The 23,291-nt window shown below is 39.4% G+C and overlaps 2 protein-coding genes across 2 annotated transcripts in view; one reads left to right on the forward strand and one right to left on the reverse strand.

The window, feature by feature from the left end:
* Positions 1-5,958, forward strand: part of CFAP97 (cilia and flagella associated protein 97) — a 32,025-nt gene extending 26,067 nt beyond the window's left edge. Inside the window, exons 4-5 of the mRNA XM_021007678.2 lie at positions 720-870; positions 3,638-5,958. Of these exons, the coding sequence (XP_020863337.1) occupies positions 720-870; positions 3,638-3,765 (279 nt within the window). The 3' untranslated portion in view covers positions 3,766-5,958. The remainder of the gene's footprint in view (positions 1-719; positions 871-3,637) is intronic.
* Positions 5,959-9,926: 3,968 nt separating this feature from the next.
* On the reverse strand, positions 9,927-13,339 carry SLC25A4 (solute carrier family 25 member 4). Its single transcript, XM_021007679.2, has 4 exons — positions 12,930-13,339; positions 11,482-11,968; positions 10,902-11,042; positions 9,927-10,107 (listed from the first exon to the last, which is right to left on the reverse strand). Exons 1-4 carry the CDS (start codon positions 13,038-13,040, stop codon positions 9,950-9,952), a joined length of 897 nt encoding a protein of 298 aa, XP_020863338.1. The 5' UTR covers positions 13,041-13,339; the 3' UTR covers positions 9,927-9,949.
* Positions 13,340-23,291: the final 9,952 nt, after the last annotated feature.

Consider the following 23,291-nt stretch of genomic DNA (forward strand, 5'->3'; position numbering starts at 1 on the left):
GACCATCTGGATAGTCTGAGAGGGTGGGTTACAGTCTGTACTGGCAGAGGGAGCACACAAGTCATCAAAAATCCAGATCTTTGAACATCATTTATGCTTGCAGAGAGAGGGGCAGATGTCCCAGGCCTGTCATTATGTGGTGTAGGGAACCTCCGGTGACTGTTCTCTACAACTTACAGTCTTAGATGCTTGGAGAAACAGAGAGGTTATGTGATGTGCCTTCACACAGATGATATGTCAAAAGTGAGTCGGAAACCCAGGTCTTCCTGGTTCTGAAGCAGCTCTTTTTCTGCTGTGCCATAAGACTTTCTTCCAAGTTAATGAATTAAGTGCCAGTATGGACATATCAGAATAGAAATAGCTGGCAAATTGACTTCTAAGTTAATAGGGTATAAACTCTAGATTTCTCTGATATTTTAATATAATAATTCCACCTCTAACATTGATCACAGGCAAATCCTTTAAATTTCCTGAGCCAGTTTTCCTATTTTACAGATGGAGATGATATTTCTAGTACTTACCTCATAGGTTAATTAATATTAATATATTAATAAGTTAATATAACTTTGAAACTGTTAAAAGGTTAGGATTGTTTTCAAATGATCCACAATATTTTTCCACATAACTTACATAACAAATATTAATTCAGAGTTCTAGATGAGGGTCTTTCTAATTCTTCCTTCTAACTTACACATTTAAATTGATTTTCTTTAATGAAGGCTTTATTGAAAAGACTTGAGGCCGTGAAGCCAACAGTAGGTATGAAACGCACAGAACAACTGATGGACTATCATCGCCATATGGGCTACCTAAATGCCTCCCCAGTCTCCAGACAAGTGAAGTCTACTTTTAGTCAGATTAGTCCACTAAGTAAGTATATTGCTGTTTGCTTTTTGCATGTTTATTTCTTTGAACCTAACCTTTTTGCATATAACTGGTTTTCTTTAACATGATAAGGGCAGAGGCCTCTTACAATGCTAACACTTGGAATGCAACATGTCATTTTCTTTGGCATGCCTGACATTTAATTCACATGAGTACAGATTGTGAACATTTCATTTAAGAGAGTACTTTGTAATGCCAAGATCCATTTGTATTACATGGAAGCCATGAGGTGGAACAGTTGGAGATGCTATAGCTAAGTAGAGACAAATCCCAACTTCATTGTGTTTATTAACATAAGAACACTTAATTCATAGCCAGTGTGGTCTCAAAGTCAAAGATTCTTCTTAGCTAGAATTATTGATAACATCTTATAATCTCATGTGGGTTTTCTCCTCTTCATAGGGAAACTGGGCTTCTTACAGCACACAGCTCATATTTATATAGTACATTAAGATTTAAGATAAGCTTTCCTCATTACAACCTGTGAAATAAGTGCTAGAAATGTTATTTCTAGTTGGACAAATGCTGAAACTGAGGCACAGAAAAGTTAAGTGTAAGAACCATGTTGCAAATCTAGGTATAATATCATTAAATGGGTCTGAAACAAGTTGAATGCTTTGACCAAAAGAATAAATAAGTAAGTAGCCTAAAGTTGACTTGCCTAGTGGAGTGCCCTAATGAAATCTCATATTATTTATCAGTTGCACTAGACTTAAATGAAGGTGTAGAGGGCATGTTTTTCACATTTTTGCTAATAACACAAAGCTAGGAGGGACAGCTGATGAGTTTTATGGCAGACTCAGGATTCAAAATATCTGAATAGACCAAAACATTGGGTTGAACCCAAGAAGATGAAATGTATTAGAAGCAGAAGAAAAGTTTTATGCTTGAGTTAAAATCAGCTTCACAAATGCAAGATGGGAGAGGCCTGGCTTGATAGTAATACATCTGAAAAAAAGATGTAGGGGTTTTAGTGGACTGACTGTAAGCTCAGTGAGAGTGAACAGTATGCTGTCTAGCAACTTTAAAAGCTCATGTGATCTTGGGATGCATGAAGAGAGGGCAGTAGTAACCAGTACCAGCGAGCTGATAATTTGATTATTCTTTCCCCTCATCAGGGCATATCTGGTATATTGTTTTCTGGCCTAGATGACATAGGAAAGACCTTGGTAAATTGTAGAGTTTCCAGAGGAAGGCAGCCAGATGGTGAATGGCCTAAAGATCATGTTACTTAAGAATTAGTTGAAGGACCTTGTGGACCTTTTGCCTGAGGAAGAGAATCTTAGGATTTGGGGAATGGAAGCTCCCCCAATGGACTGCCTTCAGATCTCTGAAGGGCTTTTAATTCAGGAGAGGGATTTGAGTTGTCTTGCTGGCTCTAGAAGGCAGAACTAAAAACAGTGGGTGGAAATTGCAGGGGCAGTTTTAAACTTGATGTAAAGAAAAGCTTTCTAAAAATGGAATTTTCCAGTATTATCAGAAGATGGATTTGGAATCAGAAAGACTCTAAATTCTAATCCCATCTCTAACATTGACCACAGGCAAATCCTTTAAATTTCCTGAGCCAGTTTTCCTATTTTACAGGTGGAGATAATATTTCTAGTACTTACCTCATAGGTTTGTGTCACACTTAAATGAAATAATATATGTAAAGTGCTTTGCAAATTCAGCTGTTATCAGTGGTATAGTCTCCCTCACAAGAGGTCTTCCTTCACAGGCTGGATGACCATATGTCAGAGGGGATTCTCCTGTGGGTTGGGTTAGGTAGACTCTGGGAGTCCCAACAGTGAAATTTTGTGATTCTGTCTGTTAGTTGTAAGTACAACTTAACATGATGTCTTGTGGTGATCGTAAATGAACCTCTAGGAATACCATTGAATCTTCCCACCTTGAATCCCCTCCCCACTTTGTTATACTTTATCTCAGTGGCTTCCTGTTAACTCTTGGATAAAGTATAAAGCTTTATCTCATGATATATTCAGAACACCTAAAGGCCCTCTATAATCTGGTACCATCTAACCTTTTTAGCCTTCTGTATGTTCTGTCATCCTGTACGTGCCAGACTTACATGTCTAATAGCCTTTAATCTCACTATCCATCATTATCATCATCATCATCATCATCATCATCATCATCATCATCATCGTCATAATTGATATGAAGTTTACATATCACTTTTCATGTACTTTCATTTGATCCTCACAATAACCCAGTAGCAGAATTATCTCTCATTCCATCTCTGCCTGTTTAAATATGTATTTTAAAAATTATTCTCCTCTACTAGGTGGTAAATTCATGAGAGTAGATATTGTCTTGTCCTCTCCTCAGGGCCTAGAATAGTACAATGTATGTTGTCTGTGTTTAGTAAATGGTTCTTGGGAACTTAGCCAATAGAGTTGGAAAGGGATGATAATGAACGCTCCATTTTATAGATGAGAAGATAAATGGTCGCAGCCAGTAAGTGGCAGTGCCAGGACTTGAATCCATATCTCTTGGCTGACTCCAAATCTGTTGGTTTTTTTCCCACTATATTATAGCTGCTTTGTTCCTTTTCTCCCTCCAAATTGCCCCCACTTCCCAAAAATTGGTATCATCCTGAAGAAAAAGAAAGGGAGAATTTCAACCTTCTGTTTTTACATTTTTTTTAAACTTAAAAAATGTTTTAAGATGAAAGATAGAAAATGAATCTCAGATGCCTGTACCAGATTTTAAGTGATTAGCTAATTTCCCGTACTTGTTTGTGTGTTATCAGGAGGAGCTTCCAGGTCATCTAGTGCTACAAGTGCGCTCAGCCGGAAGAGTGAGAGATCACTTTCTGATGCATCCAGTGGCCCTCTGCTGAGACCTAAACCCCCTAATGTTCGTACTGCTTGGTTGTAAAAGAAAACCAGACGTTTTATTTTGAGCGTTGTTATTCAGATTTCTGTTGAAGTGCTCTTGTAGATTACTGTAATTCTCTGTGCAAAAGTCTGTAATCCTATTTTAAGTGATTAAAATATACAGCATTGTTTTAATTTATTGTAACTTGATGCAATATTTACTTTCCAAAGGATAGTTTCATGTCAAATCAGTGTTTCCTGTGTGGATGTGTTTATCTGAGATGTGTGTGTGTATACACACACAGACACACACACACACACACACACACACACTCTTAATACAGGGGTAGTAGTTAACATGTAAATTTTCTCACCATATTAACAAAACTCATTGTCATGCTGAAAGAATGGTGATATTGCTATATTTCGGACCCAAGATTTTTAACTATTTAGTTCCCATTTTTTCCAGTAAACTTTAAACCATGAGCTTGGCTCCTGAATTTACTTATTCCATTTTTCTGTCTGCTTCAAGACGTTAATATGAGCGTGATTTATGGCTTGAATTTATAATTGCAGCACTTTCTAGGTGATGGTTTTCATTAAGAAACATATACTGAAATTTTTTTTTTCTCGGAGCTGTTAAGTTGGTCTGAGAATTGTGGGTAGAATGATAGACACTTACAGTGGGACCATCCTAATAGTCAACTTGATTCTTTTTAGGTACCCTGAGTTAGATCTTAAAACTTTGATCTATTCCTCTTTCCTCTGAACTGTGAACAAACAGCAGAGAGTACAGAGTATAAACTCTTCTTCCACCTTTTTGCACCTTTTCCAGTTGAGTAGTAATATTGCTAATGATGGAATGAGGGAAAATTTGGAATTCGATTCTGCTGCTCTGTGGCTCTCTTTAAAGGCCAGATCGTCTTGTATAACGAGCAGCAAAGCAGGTATTTTTTTTGATTAGCAATAAAATGGCATTGACATTATGAAAGGATAAGGAGCAGATCCTGAGGCATCAGACCAATCTATTTTAGGAGGCAACATTATTAGTATGTTATATTCTTATTTATTATTAAATGAATTAAGGAAGAACTTGGTAAAGGACTCTACATTTTATAGTAGCCCTTGATGTTGCTGCTAGTACTTTATAGGGCTATAAGGAATAGTGCTATAACACATATAAATCCTTGTTCTTCAATGTTAGTGCTTTTTTTTTTTTTGGCCACACCCTGAAGTTGTAATTATTGCCAAGCTTTTATTTAATAGTGCAAATTGTCTTAACATTGATATTGAAAAATGGGTTTTAATATAGGTATAGGTAATAAAAGGTAGGTTATAATTAGAGACTTTTTCTGTCCTTATTTAAAGGCTTTTCTTTAATAAGATAAAATGCAATGCTGCTGTTACTGTTATTATTCTGTTTCTCTACTTGCCTTCTCAGCCTCCCTACAGAATGTTTGGGAGGGTTCTGTGTTAAATGCCAAATCTTTTTTTGAGAGAGTTGTGATCCATGGCCACAAAAATAAGGAAGTTGATTTTTATTCTCCAGTTTTATTTAGCTCTTGCTGTGTTTTGAAATGTACTACATATGGTCAACAAGACAAGTTAATTTCTTCAGCACTCTAGGCAGTAAGACGAACTATGTTATTTTAAACATTGATTCTAAATTTTCTGACTTGTGTATCAATTTCATATCTTTAGCATCTGTTAACAGTTTGTTTAGGTTTTGTGGGGAGGGAAGGGGTGGTGGGTGGGTTCAGGGTTTAAACAGTGATGTGAAGACAAACTGGCTCTGAGATTATCATTGGGGATGTAATGTTCATTGGATGCTGCTATCATAATTATTTAATGTGCTGCTCTGGTGATCGAACTATTTTGCCATTTAATACTTTGCTTATAAAATGAGATACAGCTGTATTTAATACCAAGATCACATTTTAAATTTGCACTTTTAATGTTTGTATACCAACTTTCTTTGGGGGGAAATAAGATAGGCTGAATTTTTACAGCATGTTGGACATTCAGTAATGAAAATTGTCAGTTTTTGTATGTTGCTTTTGTAAGTTGTAAGGGGAAGGGAAATTAATATAAAGTCTATTATGTTCATAACTACATTAGTCTCCAAAAGTAATTTGTATGCATCTATTAAATATTTGTGCTATCTTTCAGATCTTTGAAATGCTACTGAAATGTGTCTGAAGAGTGCATTACTTATGGCTTGAATAATAAAGCTACATGGTCATCTTAGTACCAACTTAACGGCTCTAGATTTCACTGGTGGGAAAGATGAAGGGATCATCAGAGTATTGGGCTTAACAGGGATTGAACCTGAAGGAAAAGAACAAGAGAGAAAAATTGGGAAGGTTACTAGTCCTGTTCATACTTGTTTTTATCTCCACATGGATAGAACTGGATTGCCATGGTCACTCAGCTGTGCCATAGAAATGGTCCAAGATTTGAAGAAGAATGGGGATGTCCTGGGTATGAAAGTAAAGGTACTTTGAAGGTGGTGTAAGGTAGAACTTTAAGGAAAGGATAAGTAGATTGCCTAGTGTAAACATGAAGTATAAACATAGTATGTTTAGAATTGCTTTCCATTTGAACCATTTCAGTCTCATATGAGACACATGATTGTCATTTCAAGATTTCTGAAATCCTAGAAAGAACTTGCAGCTAGAATTCATACTCCCAAACCCTAGAGCTGAAAGGTAACTTTAGGGGTCACTTAGTCCATCCCCTCACTTCATGAATGAAGAAATGAAGGTTCAGGTTAAGTGGCTTATTCCTTAGGTCTAGGATTATTAGCCCAGACACTTATTCAGAATTGGTTTAATCTTTGTCAGACGCTAACCTGACTGTTGGTCTCTTTAGAAGCAAAATGCTTCTACCCTAAATTCTGAGCCACTGAGAACTATTTCTTGTAGGAGAGATCCATTTCCCTTGTTGGGAAGTACAAGGTATGATCAGACTATTTTAGAGTCTCCACAAAAACATTGTTAGCTAATACTCCAAATGAAGTGTTCAGTTTGGTTTGTTTGAATTTGGCACTGGTTTTTAAACAGTGTTCCACAAATCTCTGATTTCAAAGAGACTCCTTCAGGCATTCCTTGAACACAGAGGTACTTGTAGGAGAAATACTTCATTCAACTCCATTTACAAATGCTGACTGAACAAGGGAGAGTAGAAAAAACAATCCAAAAGTTTGATTGGATGATTACTGGTTTTACTCGTATATTTTAATGATGAAGGTCATAGAATGTGTGATGTTATATGTCAAGTGCTTAAGTTGATTATCTTAGTCTATAAGTGATTGTACATAATTTGTGGGGAAGGAAAGACCCATGGTCATATATGGTCATATAAATTACTTTGAGGAAAAAATTAAGTATATAATGGATAATTTTCATTTGCATAAATTTATTAAACAGGACTGTCAAACAGTTCTGGCACAATAATTTAGGAAACTGGCAACCTTCTTAGCTCTCAGATGTTTATAGATTTTTTTTAATGTTTAGAAAAAATTTATTGGAAATCATGATTTTTTGTTTTTGATCTTGGCTATCATAAAATATATTGCTCCCATTTGAAACGCTAGAAAAATGATTTGTTAAGATGAAGAGTAAGTTCAAATGAAATTTTTTCCTTTTGAATAGAGTGAAACCAAGATGACGAAAATAGCCTTACAGGAATAACAATGTCCCAGCATTTTCTTGAAAATAAGACAATAATCTCGAGCAGTATATTTAACTAAATTAGATCATTTAAAAGATAGGCTTGCCATTGTGAACATCTTCAGTATTAATAGAGTGTAGTTTTTGCTGCAATACACATTATCTTATATTCTCAAAGGCTTTTTTTTAAGCATCTAGTCACAACATCATTTTTTCACATATATGGAATTATGAGATTTCTCCTTTTAAATTTGCAGGTGTAATGCCAGTTTTATGGCTTTTAGTAGAAGTACATAGAAGCAAAGCATAAGCAGTGTTGCCATTGGGGAAAAATGCTAAATATCTTAAAGATAATATCTCTAACAGTTCTGTCAGAAATGTTAGCATTAAACTAAAGGTTGGGTGCAGTGAGTACCTTATGATGGGTAGGAAGTGTCCTGCGACTACTTCTGTCACTTAGAGATGGTTGAGAAAAACAGTTAGCTTTAAACAACCTGTAATCTTTGTTGTAAATTACTTTGGGGAAAAATTAAAAGAGAAATTAAATTAAGATTTACCTTTTCGTTAAACATTGTCTTTTTAGGTGAGCCTAACTTTTCAGACTAACTGTAAAGCCCCAGTAGTGTGAGAATGGCTTCTGCTATTAGACCTCAAAGACCCTACCCCAGAAAGTTGCTTTAATTCTTATCTGTTACTGCCAGTTCTTAAATGGCTTCTGTAACATTTAGGCCCAGGAATGGAGAGAAGAAGCCTTTAACTCAACTGAGACACAGTAGGGATGAAAAAGCCCTACTAGGTAATTAGGAGAGAAGAAAACAAAGCAATAAAGAAACTTGAGGTTTTTAGGTTTTCATGGAGGCTTTCATCTAACCCTACCTGAAATCTTATCTTGACCCAGTCTGGAAAATGCTGCTTTTGGCCCAATGATCTTTCAAAATATGTGTTCTGGAACATATGTTCTAACCAGAGTTAAGGTTCAGCTTTCCCTTGGTGAAAAGCCGCTTCACCTTTATCAAGTAGCTAAGCCTACCCAGCTTAATGAAGTACACCATTTTAAGCCATGAACCAGCCTACCTCTTACCTAGATTTGACTGATTTTTCATGTTTCAGCATATATTTGGTCTGTCTTCTACATTTCCTGGACCTAGGGCTAAGAGTGACTTAGCCATATCTATTAATAGTTATCATGAAAAAAAAATGCTTCTTCAGTGAGACTTTCTCCTCAATACCCCCAACAAGCCATGAAATGCTTTCTTTTAGCTTCACACTTAAGTTGGCCAACAAAACCTCCTTTGGAGGGACAAGGTAAATTAGAGGTTGTGTTGAGAAAACTAATTCTTAGTGCTTTGCAGTCAACGTAGGTTATTTTATCAGATTAGCTAGCAGTTATCTTTTGTACATTTACAAAGGCCTTTCTTCCTTTCTTTATCCTCTAAGGCTCAGTTCCAGCCTTCTGTAATTTCTCCTACTCCCAGTCATACTGGCCTTCTCTTTGACCTCTCCTTGCACACATTAATTTATCATTTAATTGTGTTCTTTTTATCTTTATTCCTCCATCTAGCTGTGAGCTCCTTTTGGAATTCGGTTAAACATCCTTTAAACTTCCAAATGTGCAAAGAAACTATTAGGTGCTGATCTAGAAGTTTGGCACATAGGTGTTCCAGTAGATAGTTGATACCTAGAGTCTAATTAATTTTGTCCCTCCTTTATCATTTTGGGTGAGTACCTTCATAGTAGTAGAGCAAAACCCAGATACTTGCATAATTCTCATTCCTGTTCTCTATTCTTGTTTTAGATGGAAAATTATGCAATTTGAAAAGGCTTCTCCAACCTCATAATTTACCTTCCATGTGTAGATTTGCTGGATTTACTTTTGTTTCTGAGCCATAATATTACCTAATGCAGTGGTTTTAAAATTACTTGATTAAGTCCCAATGTCTCAAGGTTATCTCTAGCTGTCCTTGAAATGTTGTAGTACATATGAAACATTTTTAATTTCTATCCATTTCATTCCCTTCTAATCCTCCCCTCCACTCATTTCCCCTCAGATTGTACATTGGATTTGTGTTCTTGAGTGTAGCTGCTACTGAAATTTCATATTCAGTGTAGTGGTCAGTGTTTATGAGAATTGTCATATATTTACAAAATATTTACAAATCATGATAGGCAGTTGTACCCTTACTTGGGATACTTTTTCGTATGATCTGCAGTTGGGATTTAGAGCCCTTCAATCCAGTTTGACATTTAGGATTTTAATGAAGTAAAAATTTAGAGAATGAGCCTTAAGTAATATTTATTGAGGGTTCACATGAGGTCATCATCACCATTTCTCAAATTAATTGTAGAAGCATAGAAATAAATGTTACCTTATATTTGCTAGTATACTTTAAATCTGTATAATGCAAAATTCATTTGTGGTCCAGCGGATTAAAACATGTTTATACTGTAATATCCTTGTCAGTTTGGGCATTATCCCATATTGGCGTTGTCAGATTTCCTAAGAAATGTCTACTAAACCACGGATAACATCAGAAAATGGATCTGGGACCAATGAACTTAAGAGTTTTAATTGAATTAGACGTATTTTTTTATCTCATCATACAACACTAATACAAAAGCACCGCCCATGCCTCTCAATACATTGGACCAGGCACCTTTGAAGAAAGCTTTGGATCCTTCATCTTTTGCAATCTTCCTCCAGCAGTCAATTGTTCCAGTATACATAATATCAGCTGTGGAGACAAAAATTGATAAGTTAGTTATAATCTTGATAAAGGCCTATTTTCTAAAAAGTCTTGTGAGTCCTGGATTTCTTCCATGAAGTTCAGGTCGCTGGAACTGTATGCCCCAGCTCTGTGTAATACCCAGTTGCCCAAATCTTCCTTAGCTTGCTAGGCAAGGATTTTTTCTTATCTTATGCTTTTCTGTGGCTGCCCATGGAATTGAGAAGTAGATATTTATGCAGATAATTCCATAAAAATGACAAGCTTTAAACAGAAAGGGACCTTTTTTTTTTTATAGATACAGGCTAATCTCAAACCAAATCTCAGAGGTGATTTGCCATACTGCCTCAGACTAAAGATACAGTTGCACTTGATGGCCAAATAATTGAAGTAAAATGTTATCATTTAATTGAATAATCAACTCAATGCTCTACCCAGCTTTGTCCTTGTACAGGTTCTAGAAGTGGTAGCCCCCAAAACTGTACTGATGGAGATCTTTTGTTGAGTTCCCCCATGTTCCCACAATCACTACCCACTCTAAAATATTTTTTTTCCCTCTTCAGGATAAGATACCTTTGATTTCTTCCTGAGAACAAAATGAGGGAAAAGTTAATAGAGAGAGGGGCTAGTTTTTAATCCATAACCTCACCCTCTCCCCTCCTCCTCCTTGCCATTTTAGGTTGTAAAGAGGACTATGAATCCCAGAGGGTCACTATCTGGTGCTGGGGGCTAGACAAGCCAGCCATACCAGATTACTGAAATTGCCATCCCCTTGCATGCAGTGAGATGAAGAAAAGCCATACCCCCTTTCCGACCAGACTGCATCATCATCCTCCGACGGACAGTATCGAAGGGATAGGACACCAATCCTGCCACTGCAGTGACAGTCTGGGCAATCATCCAGCTTACTACAATGTGCACGTGCTTGGGGTCAGGCAACATTCCTGTAGATTAATGCCAAAAGTGCCGAACACATAAATTTGTTTACTCATCACTTTGGTAGAAAAGGAGGGAAAAAAACCAGCCTCTCCCCACTCCCTGCTTTATGCCCTCTTCTTCCCATTTAGCTTATTACATTCTTTATATAAGTATCAAGCAGTCACCTGGGAAGTGGAAATTTTCTAACAGGGAAGCTCACAGTTCTGGTTCTGTACCTGACTTGCATAGGGCCTTGTAGAACAGATTAAGCAGTAGTGTTTATTCCTGGGAAAGGATTAGTTACTCTGATAGTGCCTGAAAAAACTGTTAATCTTCCTCTTGGAATAATGAGGCCACCAGTCAAAGAGGAGAGAATTGTACTCCTCTAAATGTACCCGCCTGCCCAACCAGAAGCATCAGGATAAGTGTCCCTCAAACCTCATTCCATCCCCATTAACCTCTCACCCTTGGCTGTATCATAGATCCCAAAGTAGGCCGCCCTGTAGATGATGATGCCCTGGACAGACACATTGAAGCCTTGGTAGAGGCCCCTCAGGCCATCAGACTTGAAGATCTTGGTAAGACAGTCGCCTAGGCCACCGAACTCCCGTTGGGCGGCACCTTTGCCCACATCAGCAGCCAGCCTGGTCCGAGCAAAGTCCAGTGGGTAGACGAAGCAGAGGGAAGTGGCCCCAGCTGCTCCACCAGAAGCAAGGTTGCCAGCAAAGTAACGCCAGAACTGTTTATGCCGATCCACACCCCCCAAGAAGATCTGCTTGTATTTGTCCTTGAAGGCAAAATTAAGGGCTTGGGTGGGGAAGTAACGAATGACATTGGCCAGGTTACCCCTCCAGAAGGAGAGGAAGCCTTGCTCCTTGGGGATTCTCACCACGCAGTCAATTATGCCTTTGTACTGCTGCTCTGCTTTAATTTGTTTGCTGGCATGTTGGACCTAGAGCATGGAAAGAGGTGGAAGAGACAGGAGAAGGGAAAGGAAAGTATTGGAGAAAGAAAATTGACTTGTGACTTATGGGTTTCCCAGCTCAGGCCTTATAGGCCAGACCCGATGCTTTCCTCCTTGCTCTCCCCTTGGAACTTAACCCTCCTGCTTGTGCATCTTGATGGGATCCAGCATCCCAGGTTTTTAAGCAATAGTGGGGATGCTGCCTAGATCACACTAGATGTGGATGGGAATTGCAACAAGATCAAATCATAAAAAATTGGGGCTGAAAAAAAAATCTTAAGAGATCTAGCCAACTACCACATTTTTACAGATGTGGAAACAGCCCAAGTAATTTGTCCAAGATCAGCGAGTGAATAGCAGAATTTGGTCTCCTGATTCTCAATACCACATTCTTTTCACTGCCCTAGAGTTGCCCCAGCTGGTGTGCTCCATCCACCAGCATGGCTTTGCCTTTAAGGCAGGCTAAAGAAGGGATGCAGAGGTGGTAGGAACAGAGAGTGGGAGTGACTTGACTTGGTCAGGCAAAGGGGGGATTGGCTGAGGGCAACTAAGCTGTCACCACATTTTCCTGGTTCTGTGCACAGCCCCACTTGGGAAAGTAGAGTCCTGCTCAATGTAACTCGATCTTCAGGAGGCTTTCCATATTTAGGTACTTAAATGCAGGAGCCACCTGACACCAGCAATGTCATCCACACCTCCCCGGCTTTGCGGAGACAGCACCATCTTTTCCCCTAGGCTAGGCTCTCAAAGGACATTCACCCCTGTATTTGTGCCCCCCACCCACTTTTCCCTGGGTTGCGGCCTTTGGTCCAAGTCCTGTCCCACCTTCACCCCTGGCCAAGGACAAAGCACCTGTCTTCAAAGCTACTTAGGTGGCTATGTTTCCCTGGGCCAGGACCCTTTTTTCCTGCTAAACACATGCATACACCTTTCAGGCTCCGATCCTCACCTGCAGAAGCAGTTTGACCCTCTCGATGGGAGCGACTGCAGTCTTGGAAACCGCAGCGGCGATGCCACCTGCCAGAAAGTCTTTCAGGAAGCTCAGCGCTTGGTCACTCATGATGGAAGTAGTCGTCGCACCCACAGTCTCTCGGGAACTACTCCCTAACCTTCCCCCCCAGCTAGAAGCCCTGACCCCCTTCTCTGTCCCACCACCACGATCCAAAAGGGGCAGAGCACTTCTCCCCCAGACCTCCTTATATGACCCTCTGTCTCGCGAGAGAAGGAGGAGGGCCCTCGGGCCATTTGGCTCCGTGCGTATTGGCTGGACAGGTGTCTGGATACCCTCTCCATCCCATTCCTCAGTAGAGGGCACGGGGGGCGAGGCGCTTCCGGGAGGCCTGAGCTGGTCGGGGGACTGCTGCTCCCTTTAGGGACATTTAAAGGGCAAATTAATATTATCTAGCTTGGGCTGTAGAGGGAACATTATGTCACAACAGAGCATGTGGCCTGCTGTATTTATAGCATACTGGAGCCGGCCTCCAGTACCGACTGACTTGGGGGGGGGACAGACGCGGAAAACGATTCCTCAAGGACTTTAACCTTGGGCTTGCACCGCCTCCCTCGCTAGAGAGGGCTGCGGGGAAGGGGTCTGAAGCTACTGCCCCCCCCCCAGCCCCAACACACAAACCCCAGCCTTCACGGAGCGCGAGAGGGCGCGCTCCCTTGGCTCTCTCCGGCCAACATCCCCTGACAGCAGCCACTCCTCTATCAATCCTTGGTACCAAGGAGAAATCGTAGCCTTCAGAGTTGGAGGGGACATGTGTTACAGCTCGTGTGCATTTGCTGGTGGTGTGTATTACGTGCGTTTCCCGGTTCCTCATGTAGGTGTCGGTTCTGTCCTCTCTCATTTTACGTATCATCTACTTCAAGTCAGAGATTTACTTCGCATTTCCTGTGAACCCCCTGGTAGCACTTAGTATGTGACTGTTCACCAAAGACATTTAATAAGTACGATAGACTGCTGTTAATCAGCCTGATTCAGGACGTCTACGATTACTTTTCCAAAACTAAAGTATTCTTATCATAATAACTGGGTTACTGAGGCAAATTATATGTAAGATTATTATGATTAAGTATGATTATTGCCAAGGATTATGAGCCCGGATGTGCAGGGACATCAGAGGCTATCCAGTCTGAACCCCTCGTTTTACAGCTGAGGAAACTGCATGATCGTGGGGTCCTTTGGTTCTAATCAAAACTCTTTCCCCTGTACTACTTACTTCAGAGGCTCTTCTGACCTTTTAAAAATGCTTTTCTGTAGTATCTTTGCGTTGTTACAAAAAGACATTGTGGTGGAGAGGACAGAGCTCTGGAATTGGAAGCAGGAGACCTGAGTACGAGGCAACCTCAGTAGAATGTATTCGTTGTAGCAGCTGGAAGAAGTGAGTATCTAATGGCCAGTGTTATGTGATGACGCTGTCCACGTTTAGCGGGGCTGCTCCTCTGAGGAAGATCACAGAGCCCAGCACACGCAGTGCTGGAAGGAGCCCTTTCCCTTTTGGTAGGACATTGCCAGGACTCACTCTCTCTGACAGCCATTAGGCTTCAGGGGAGGACTTTAGGAACCGGGATAACAAGTTATTTAAATAATAATGACAAATACTGGCACTCTTGCTAACTCTAGCAGAAAGAGCCATGGACTTGGAGCTACAATATCTGACTCTGGCAAATACCAGATATGTGATTTTAGGTCAGTCACAACCTCTTGAGCCTTAGCTTCCTTTTTGGTAAAATAGGGATGATAATGCTTGCTTGCTACTTCTGTAACAAGGTTATAAAGAAGGATGCTATGTAAACCGCATTTTATTACATTTATAAATATAATGTATATACATCATTATACATTATACATCAGATGTATAATGTATATTTACATTTATGTAAATTTACATTAAATGTATAAAATAAATATATTCACAAACATATTTATAAATAATTACATTTGTGCAAATAAAACATAATTTATCTATACATGCACATATAATACATATGTGTATACATATATGTATATAATATGTATATGTATACATAGCATATACAGATACAATAATACATGTATGTATATGTGTGTATGTATATATCTTATATATACATACACACACACACACACACACACATATATATATATATATATATATATATAATTTGCTTTTTCACCCAGTATTTCATAGAAACATTCCCACATGTTTATAAATATAGTTCATATAATTGTCATTTCTGGGGAGCTCTGCTGTATGGGAGCTAGGGACCTCCATTAACTACATTTGGGGAAACTTGGAAATGAGCTCTGCTTAAAGTATATTTGGAGATTTTCCTGAAGTAAAGTCTAGGTGAGAGCAACAAGCCAAAGGAAGAAGATGACTCTCTTGGTCCATTCTCTAGAATTAATGCAACCCATAACCCAGTTCCCCTTCAACTTTGGGCTGATACAGACCAAGCTGCATCCTGGGGAATCTGACCAAGCAGGTTGTTTCTCTTTGGCTTGGTGCCTCCACCTAGAGGTTATTCCAGGAAAATCTCCAAATATAGATCAGGTATAATTCATATCTAGGTTCCCACAAATGTAGAGAACATGGGTCCCCAGATCCCACAGAAAAACTCAAAATAATAAATGTATGACAGGTAGAGGATAGCCTTTATTCCATTCCACAAAAAATGCAGAACATGAAAAAGACCCACAGAGGCCCATAAAGAGTTAGAGAAAACATAAGGTACATGGAAGAAAGAAACAAGTATTCATTAAATACCTATTATGCGTCAAGCACTATGCTGAACACTTTACAAGTATTATCTCCTTTAATTCTTTTTCCTTTTTCCTTTTTGGTGAGGCAATCAAGGTTAAGTGACTCGCCCAGGATCACATAGCTAGTAAAGGTCAAGTGTCTGAGGCTGGATTTGAACTCAGGTCCTCCTGACTCCAAGGTTGGAGCTCTATCCACTGTGCCACCTAGCTGCCCCCCCCTTTTAGTTCTTACAACAACCCTGGAAGGTAGGTGCTATTATCACCATTTCATAGATGAGGAAACTGAGGCAGAGGTTAAGCAACTGACCCAAGGTCACACAGATAGTAAATGACTGAAGCTATATTTGAACTCAAGCATTCTTGATGCCATGTCCAGTGGCTCTATCCACAGCTGCCTCTAAATCCAAAATATATATTTAAAATACCGTAATTCCCTTCAGAAGAAACACAACTTGGCATTGGCACTTGGGCAATCCTTTGACATTATACTGAGTCCCATTTTCCCACACTCCCCACCTGCTAAGACTTGCAGTGCCTCTGGAAATTGGGACTCTTCCTTCTTCTACCCTACCTCCAACCTGCCTAGGGAAAACACATAATGGAAGTGCTACATAGGCAATCAACTTGACTTGCAGTCTACACTGTCCAAATAACTAACTGTATTCATTGGCTGGGGGCCAATGAGAGAAGTGGGTGGAATGGTGACTAATAGCCAAATCCCTTGCCTCTCCTACTCATGCTTCTTTTTCTGCTCCCTCTACCCCTTTGGAGGCCTTTGCTGAGAGTCTGCCCTCTGCTTCCACAGGGACTGGGTAAGAATTCTCCTTCACCTTCCTCCAGGTTCTCAGGATTGTTACCAAGCCAGGGAAGGGACTGACTTTCTTCACAAAGTCACAATCTCCATAGTTATGTAGAGACAATTTCACTTCCGCCATGTCAAAGAGAGCATCTCCCAACAACTTCACAACAGGTTTCCCCAAGTTCTTTCTCAAACAAACCAAGGAATTCTTTGAACCACCTTGAGGAATAGAAGATCTACCCATAGAGGGGAATCTGGGCCACTTTCCCAGGGTATATGGAGCCCTCTGAAGTAGGCAGGGACTTTGAGGCCCAAGCAATTCTGAGGAAGGAATGAGAACGAGGGAGTGTAGAAGAGTCAACTAGGACTTCATCTAAAGGGGGTCTGTCCTTATCAGTTAGATATTCTTGGAAGCTTGATCCAAGAAACCACTGAACAGGAAGACCTTCCCTCTTCCTAGGGTGGCATTGATTTGTTATCCACATGACTTCTGGGAGGTAGGACACAACCCGTACACAGTCAGGGGCATGATGACTAATCTGTCATTTCAAGAGCCCATTTCAGTGATCAACAGTGCCAGCTGCCTAAGGGCAGCCAGTAAAGAGAGGTGCTCTACCTTGTGGTGACTCTGCCCTTCCCTAAAGATTGGGAGCAGGGGAGAAGAATGAATGGCTAGTGAGATTTTGACAGCCATTGCCCACCAGGTGTATGGGAAATCTGTTTTTAAATGCCATTTGGGCATGGCATATGTTGTTTTATTCTTATCATTCTCTTTAACTTAATTTTTAACTTTTCTTTGACTCACTAATTATTTAGGTCCTTCGTGAGTCTCCCCTATGGATCTATTTTTCCTTCAAATGAGATATTTGTAAAGCACTTAGTACAGTGCCTAGCACATTGTAGGTGCTCTATAAATTCTAGCTATCATCATCATCATCATCATCGCATCAAACCCCATCTGATGGCAGTGGGCCCAATCTTGGACCTGTGCTTCTCAATAATGTGGATGTCCTAAGCAGAGGCAATGGTATAAGGATTCTCACAAGGAAGAATGGAATGTTCTGAGAGCTTTGATGATGACTCCGGTAGTGGTAGATTTGACTGGCCTAGCAGTGCTGTGTCCTGAATTTATGTCAACTGAAGTAAGGGCAAACCACCAATCCTGAGATGGGGAGAAGGGTCAATGAATCAGTTTGTAAGTCTGAGGCATGTCAGGAACCATAAGGGACCAGGAGCTAGTGTCAACAACTGGAGTCAGGTTAAGTTTAATCACTTTGAGTGGCCCATCTGGATTCAAATCTGACCTCGGACTTAACAGTTGGGTGGCGCTGGACAAGTCACTCTGAATCTCAGTTTCCTCATTTGTAAAACAAGGGGGTTGGACTCAATGGCTTTTAAGGTCCCTTCCAGCTCTGAATCTATGATCCTATGATAGTGAAAATAATGAGCAGACTGGCCTTCAAATCCCCAAAGCACTTATTAGTGAGTCAAAAGGATATACATGTGTGCGTATATGCATCTATGTATTATGATAATAGCTAGAATTTGTATAATACTTCAAGGTTTGCAAAGCACTACACATGTATGCATACATATTGTACATATAGATGGATGGATAGATAGATGAATATATGGATAGATAGATTGATAGGCAGATGTACAGACTGATGGATAATAGAGATAGATAGATAGACAGATTTCATTCACATGCTGATATAGGTCATATGACACTATAAAGCTATCAATGCATCTAGAATGGGGCACTGTAAAACTGGATGCTCTTGTATCTAGTCCAATGGTTTCTTAAGTGGTTCTCAGCTAGAATCCTGCGTAGTTGTCTTGAACTCCACTTTGCCCATTTTAGGAGGTATAATCAGCTTGGGATGAGTTGGGACTTAAGGCCAGGGTCGACACAAGTAGGAAACACTGGCTTCATTGATCCATTTGGAGCTGGGTTCTCAGAATCCTCTTGTAGGCCATGGAAACACTCAATTGCTCCTTTCAAACATTGTGCTATGTCTATTTGTTTACACAGTTCATGCCATGAGCTCATTAGGTTTTTATCTTCTTAGGATATGAAGAGTCAATCAAATGTGTATTTATGTGTGTGGGAGTAATTCTGGGGCTGTATTCTCCTAATTGCCCAAATTAAATAATTGACAATATCAGTGGAATATGTTTAATAATTGTTGAGTAAACCACATGTCTATTTAGTTTATCTAATATAGAATCATTTTTCCATTTAGTGATTCACACTCTACATTTCCTCATCATCCTTTTTAGCACATAGAGTCCTATAGAGCTGAGAGGGGCCTTAGAGGTCAATTAGCTAAACTTCCTAATTTTACAGATGAGGAAACCAAGGCCCAGAGAAGTTATTTGACTTGTCCAAGGTCATATCATGAATGATAACATGAAACAAATTCAGGTCTGACTTTAAGCCCAGTGTTCTTTCCACTCCAGTGAGCTGCCTGAAATTGCTGAGGAGAATCTGACTTTTGGCCATATACATATACATATTTATGCCTGTTCTTTACATATGTGGGATAATAAACTGTCATTAAGTATGTGTGAGTTATGCATTGTCTTCATTCTATTGCATGATCTTTAGGATTCCTTCCAGTTTGAACCCTGAATGAAACTGATGGTGGTTTTTCTTTCTTTCTTTCTTTCTTTCTTTCTTTCTTTCTTTTCTTTCTTTCTTTCTTTCTTTCTTTCTTTCTTTCTTTCTTTCTTTCTTTCTTTCTTTCTTTCTTTCTTTCTTTCTTTCTTTCTTTCTTTCTTTCTTTCTTTCCTTCCTTCTTTCCTTCCTTCCTTCCTTCCTTCCTTCCTTCCTTCCTTTCTTCCTTCCTTCCTTCCTTCCTTCCTTCCTTCCTTCTTTCCTTCCTTCTTTCTTTCTTTCTTTCTTTCTTTCTTTCTTTCTTTCTTTCTTTCTTTTCTTTCTTTCTTTCTTTCTTTCCTTTCTTTCTTTCTTTCTTTCTTTCTTTCTTTCTTTCTTTCTTCCTTCCTTCCTTCCTTCCTTCCTTCCTTCCTTCCTTTCTTTCCTTCCTTCTCTTTTTGGTGAGGCAATCGGGGTTAAGTGACTCGCCCAGGGTCACACAGCTAGTAAATGTCCAGATTTGAACCCAGGCACTCCTGACTCCAAGGCCCAAGTTCTATCCACTGTGCCACCTAGCTGCCCCTTGCTGGTGGTTTCTTTTAAGGGGGAATATGAAGGTTTCTTTTTTTCATACTGGAATATGATCATCTCTGAAAAGACCCTCCATTTCTCCCATAGCCATACATTCATCTCTTACAGTCATAGTAGCATAAATGATTCTGTTTTCTCCTAGTGTTTTTGAAATACGTTATTTTTATGTTGAATTCTATGAAACATTTAGATTTTTTTCAACATATGCCATGAAACATGGATCCAAATTAATTCTCCTTACTGTCATCCAAACATCCTAATAATAGTAATTGGATGGCTTATTGTTATGCTGCTTCTGGTATGCCATATTAATTAAATTGTTAAAAATAATTTTTGGCAGTAATTCTAGACTCTCCCTATTCCAGCTGCATTTATTGTAATTGCCCTTTTATTTTTATTGTTGAGTCGTTTCAGTCATGTCCAACTCTTTGTGAACTCATTTGGGGTTTTCTTGGCAAGGATATTGGAGTGGTTTGTCATTGCCTTTTCCAGCTTATTTGACAGATGAGGAATTGAGGTAAACAGGGTTAAGTAACTTGCCCAGGGTCACGCAACATTTATTATGCACTTTCTACGTGCCAGGCACTGGGATACAAATAGCTAGAGATACAAAAAGAAAAAGCAATACTGTCCTTGCCTTTAAGGAGTTTACATTCTAATAGGAAAAGACAACACATATGGAGGAACAGGTCCAGGGAAGGGTTATTTTGGTCAAGAAAATGATAAGGATGGTGAGTGGGGGTCCTGGAGAAATTGATTGATGTGTCCTTTCCAGGAATGGTAGTGTTGATTTGATTATTGTTCCCAGAGGTGGCAGTGGGAAGGGGAGGAAGGGCAGGGCTTAAAGATGACTGAGCATTGTGCAGGTCTAGGTTTAGCTACCAGGATGGAAGGACTTCAAGTGTAATCCCATCAACACGCTTGTCGTATAGAGAAAGTCTATTTATGATCTGAGAGGTTCAGTGCCAGTGGGCTGATTCATTTATCTACACTAACTCTTGAAACCTTCCTACGCCACAGAAAGAATGTGATATGTTGGGGGCAGCTAGGTGGTGCAGTACATAGAGCAGTGGGCTTGGAATCAGGAAGACTCATCTTCGTGAGTTCAAATCTGACCTCAGACACTTACTAGCGGTGTAATGCTGGGCAAATCACTTAACCATACTTGCCTCAGTTCCTCATCTATCAAATGAGCTGGAGAAGGAAATGGCAAACCACTCCAAGTATCTTTGCCAAGAAAACCCCAAATAAGCTTCCAAAGAGTTTGAAATGACTCCTCAACAACAAAATGTTGCTGGAGGAAGTACCCACACAGATAAAATCCCAGAGCTTTTGAAGTACCGACTACATAAAGGTCACAGGATTTAAAGAGGAAGGAATGTTAGAGGTCAAGACTGCCTCATTTTACAAATGAGGGAAAAGAAGCCCAAAGAGGTAGTAAATAGAAAAGCTAAGGTTTGAACTTGGTTCCTTTCACTTCAAATCCAACTGCCTTTCCTCTAAATCACACTGAAATAAGCAGTCTTTGGTATTCTTGCCTGTTTATCCTTCTAGATGAATTTTAGTATCAATTTTTCAAATTTTATAGTGTATCTCACAATGTTTTATAGTGATATCACATTATACCTATCTGTTAGTTTAGGGAGTATTGCTCTCTTTACTATATTTACTCCTTCTTGGCAGAGAGCCACTATTTTTAGTTGACTATATACTACACCTTAAAGAAAGCAATAAATAAAAGTGACCTCACTTTATTTCCTCTAGCATTAATTGGAGTTGCCACATTAGCTTGGGAGAGATGCTGGAATTTTTCCCAAAGGGTTTTCTTATTAGAATATATATATACACACATATGTACACACACACACACACAGACATATATATATGTGTGTATATATATACATATACATATTCAGCATTTTTCCTCCATTGGCTTTCTGAGGAAAAGGGAAGCCTCAGATGGATTCTAAGGACATGACCTGCCTTGTGATCACAGGATCTTCATATCACTTACCGGAGGACAGAGAGAATAGGGCTCTGAAGAACATGTCCACTGTACAAATCCAGCACTGCCTGGCTCTAAGCCAGCATGAGAATTGATAAGGAGTCCAGGAGATAACCCATTTTGTTTGCAAATATGGTAATGGTATCCTAGAGTGTTGAGTGTGGAGTAGGCGAAAATATACAGATAGGAAGAGAGAGTGAACAGTCAGGGTGTTTAAAAATAAAATAAAATGGGGGATTTCAGGCAATTCCCCTGTTTGACTACATGAGGGGTCCTAATATTTTAGACATCCACTACCCCAGCACTCACATTTTACAGAAGGGGAAAGTGGGACCCTGACAGCTAAGCGATTTACCCAGGTTACACAGTAAGTAGCTTTCTGGATTTGAACCCAGGTCATTTTATTTAATCAATAGCTTAAATAAGATTGGTTTAAAAAAATAGTATACGAAATAAAGCTTAAAAAACATTCAAAGGTTACATGATTCTAAAGTACTTTTTAGTGAAGCAAGGCATGAAATTATGAAACGCTTCCTTTTTACATGTAAAATTGCAAGCATGTTAGATCACTCTGTCCTTGAATATAACCTGTGATTTCCTCTCTGTGCATGCTGTTCTTGTGCCTGGTATGTTCTCCCTTCTTCTCTACCCCTACTGAATTCCCCCCTAGCCTTTTAAATCCTTGCCCCTCCCCCTTGGCTCACACAGATCACTGTTCTGCTTCTGTTTAACGTACTCATTATGGTTTGTCTTCTTCTCCTACTCAACTGTAGTGCTATGAGGGGAGGGATCTTGCAAAACTTCCCATCTCTCTCAAAGCTAACACAGTGGTCTCTACGTTCAGGAAGTATTTAACAAATATTGCTGAATTGAATGGAAAGTTTGTATACTCTTGAAGGATAAAATGCTTCCACATGTGCAGCTTTTATTCCCATTCTATTTCACGTGAATAAGACACTCCCAAAGTTAGGTTGTGAAACCAACAAAATTTATTCCCAGTCTCCCCTTTGTCTACATATTGTAGATATGGAATGAATCAGATAATATAAATTTTAATACGGATAAATGAGAAGTCAGCCTAAGTTTCAAAAAATCAGTTTCACAAGTACAGGCTGGGGAAGTCTTCATATCCTGGGTTACATTAATGAAACTGCAGTTTTTTGTTTTTCTGGGAAAAAAAAGATCTAAGGGTTTCAATAGACTTTAAGCTCAAAATGTCAATAGTGTGATATGGCAGCCCAAAAAAGCTAATGCAGTCTTAGGCTACACTAAGAAACATCTATATCTACTTATTACCTTATTAAGAGTTTGTTGATTGATTCCTATGCCTCTCATGTTCATAAATTCATAGCTGGAAGGGATCATGGAGCACACTTGGTGCAATCTCTATCATTTATAGAGTGCACTGAGGTCTTGAGGGTGGGGAAATGATTTGCCCAAGATCACCAAACAGTAAGATAGTAAGTAGCAGAATCAAGATCTGAACTGAGGTCTTCTGCTTCCAATTCCAGCATCCTTTGCTTTACAACTCTCTGCCATTTGAAATGATGCCAGTTTTTGTTCTTGTTGTAT

This window comes from Phascolarctos cinereus, unplaced genomic scaffold (assembly GCF_003287225.1).
Source record: "Phascolarctos cinereus isolate Bilbo 61053 unplaced genomic scaffold, phaCin_HiC Scaffold_9;HRSCAF=440, whole genome shotgun sequence".
NCBI classification, from domain to species: Eukaryota; Metazoa; Chordata; class Mammalia; order Diprotodontia; family Phascolarctidae; genus Phascolarctos; species Phascolarctos cinereus.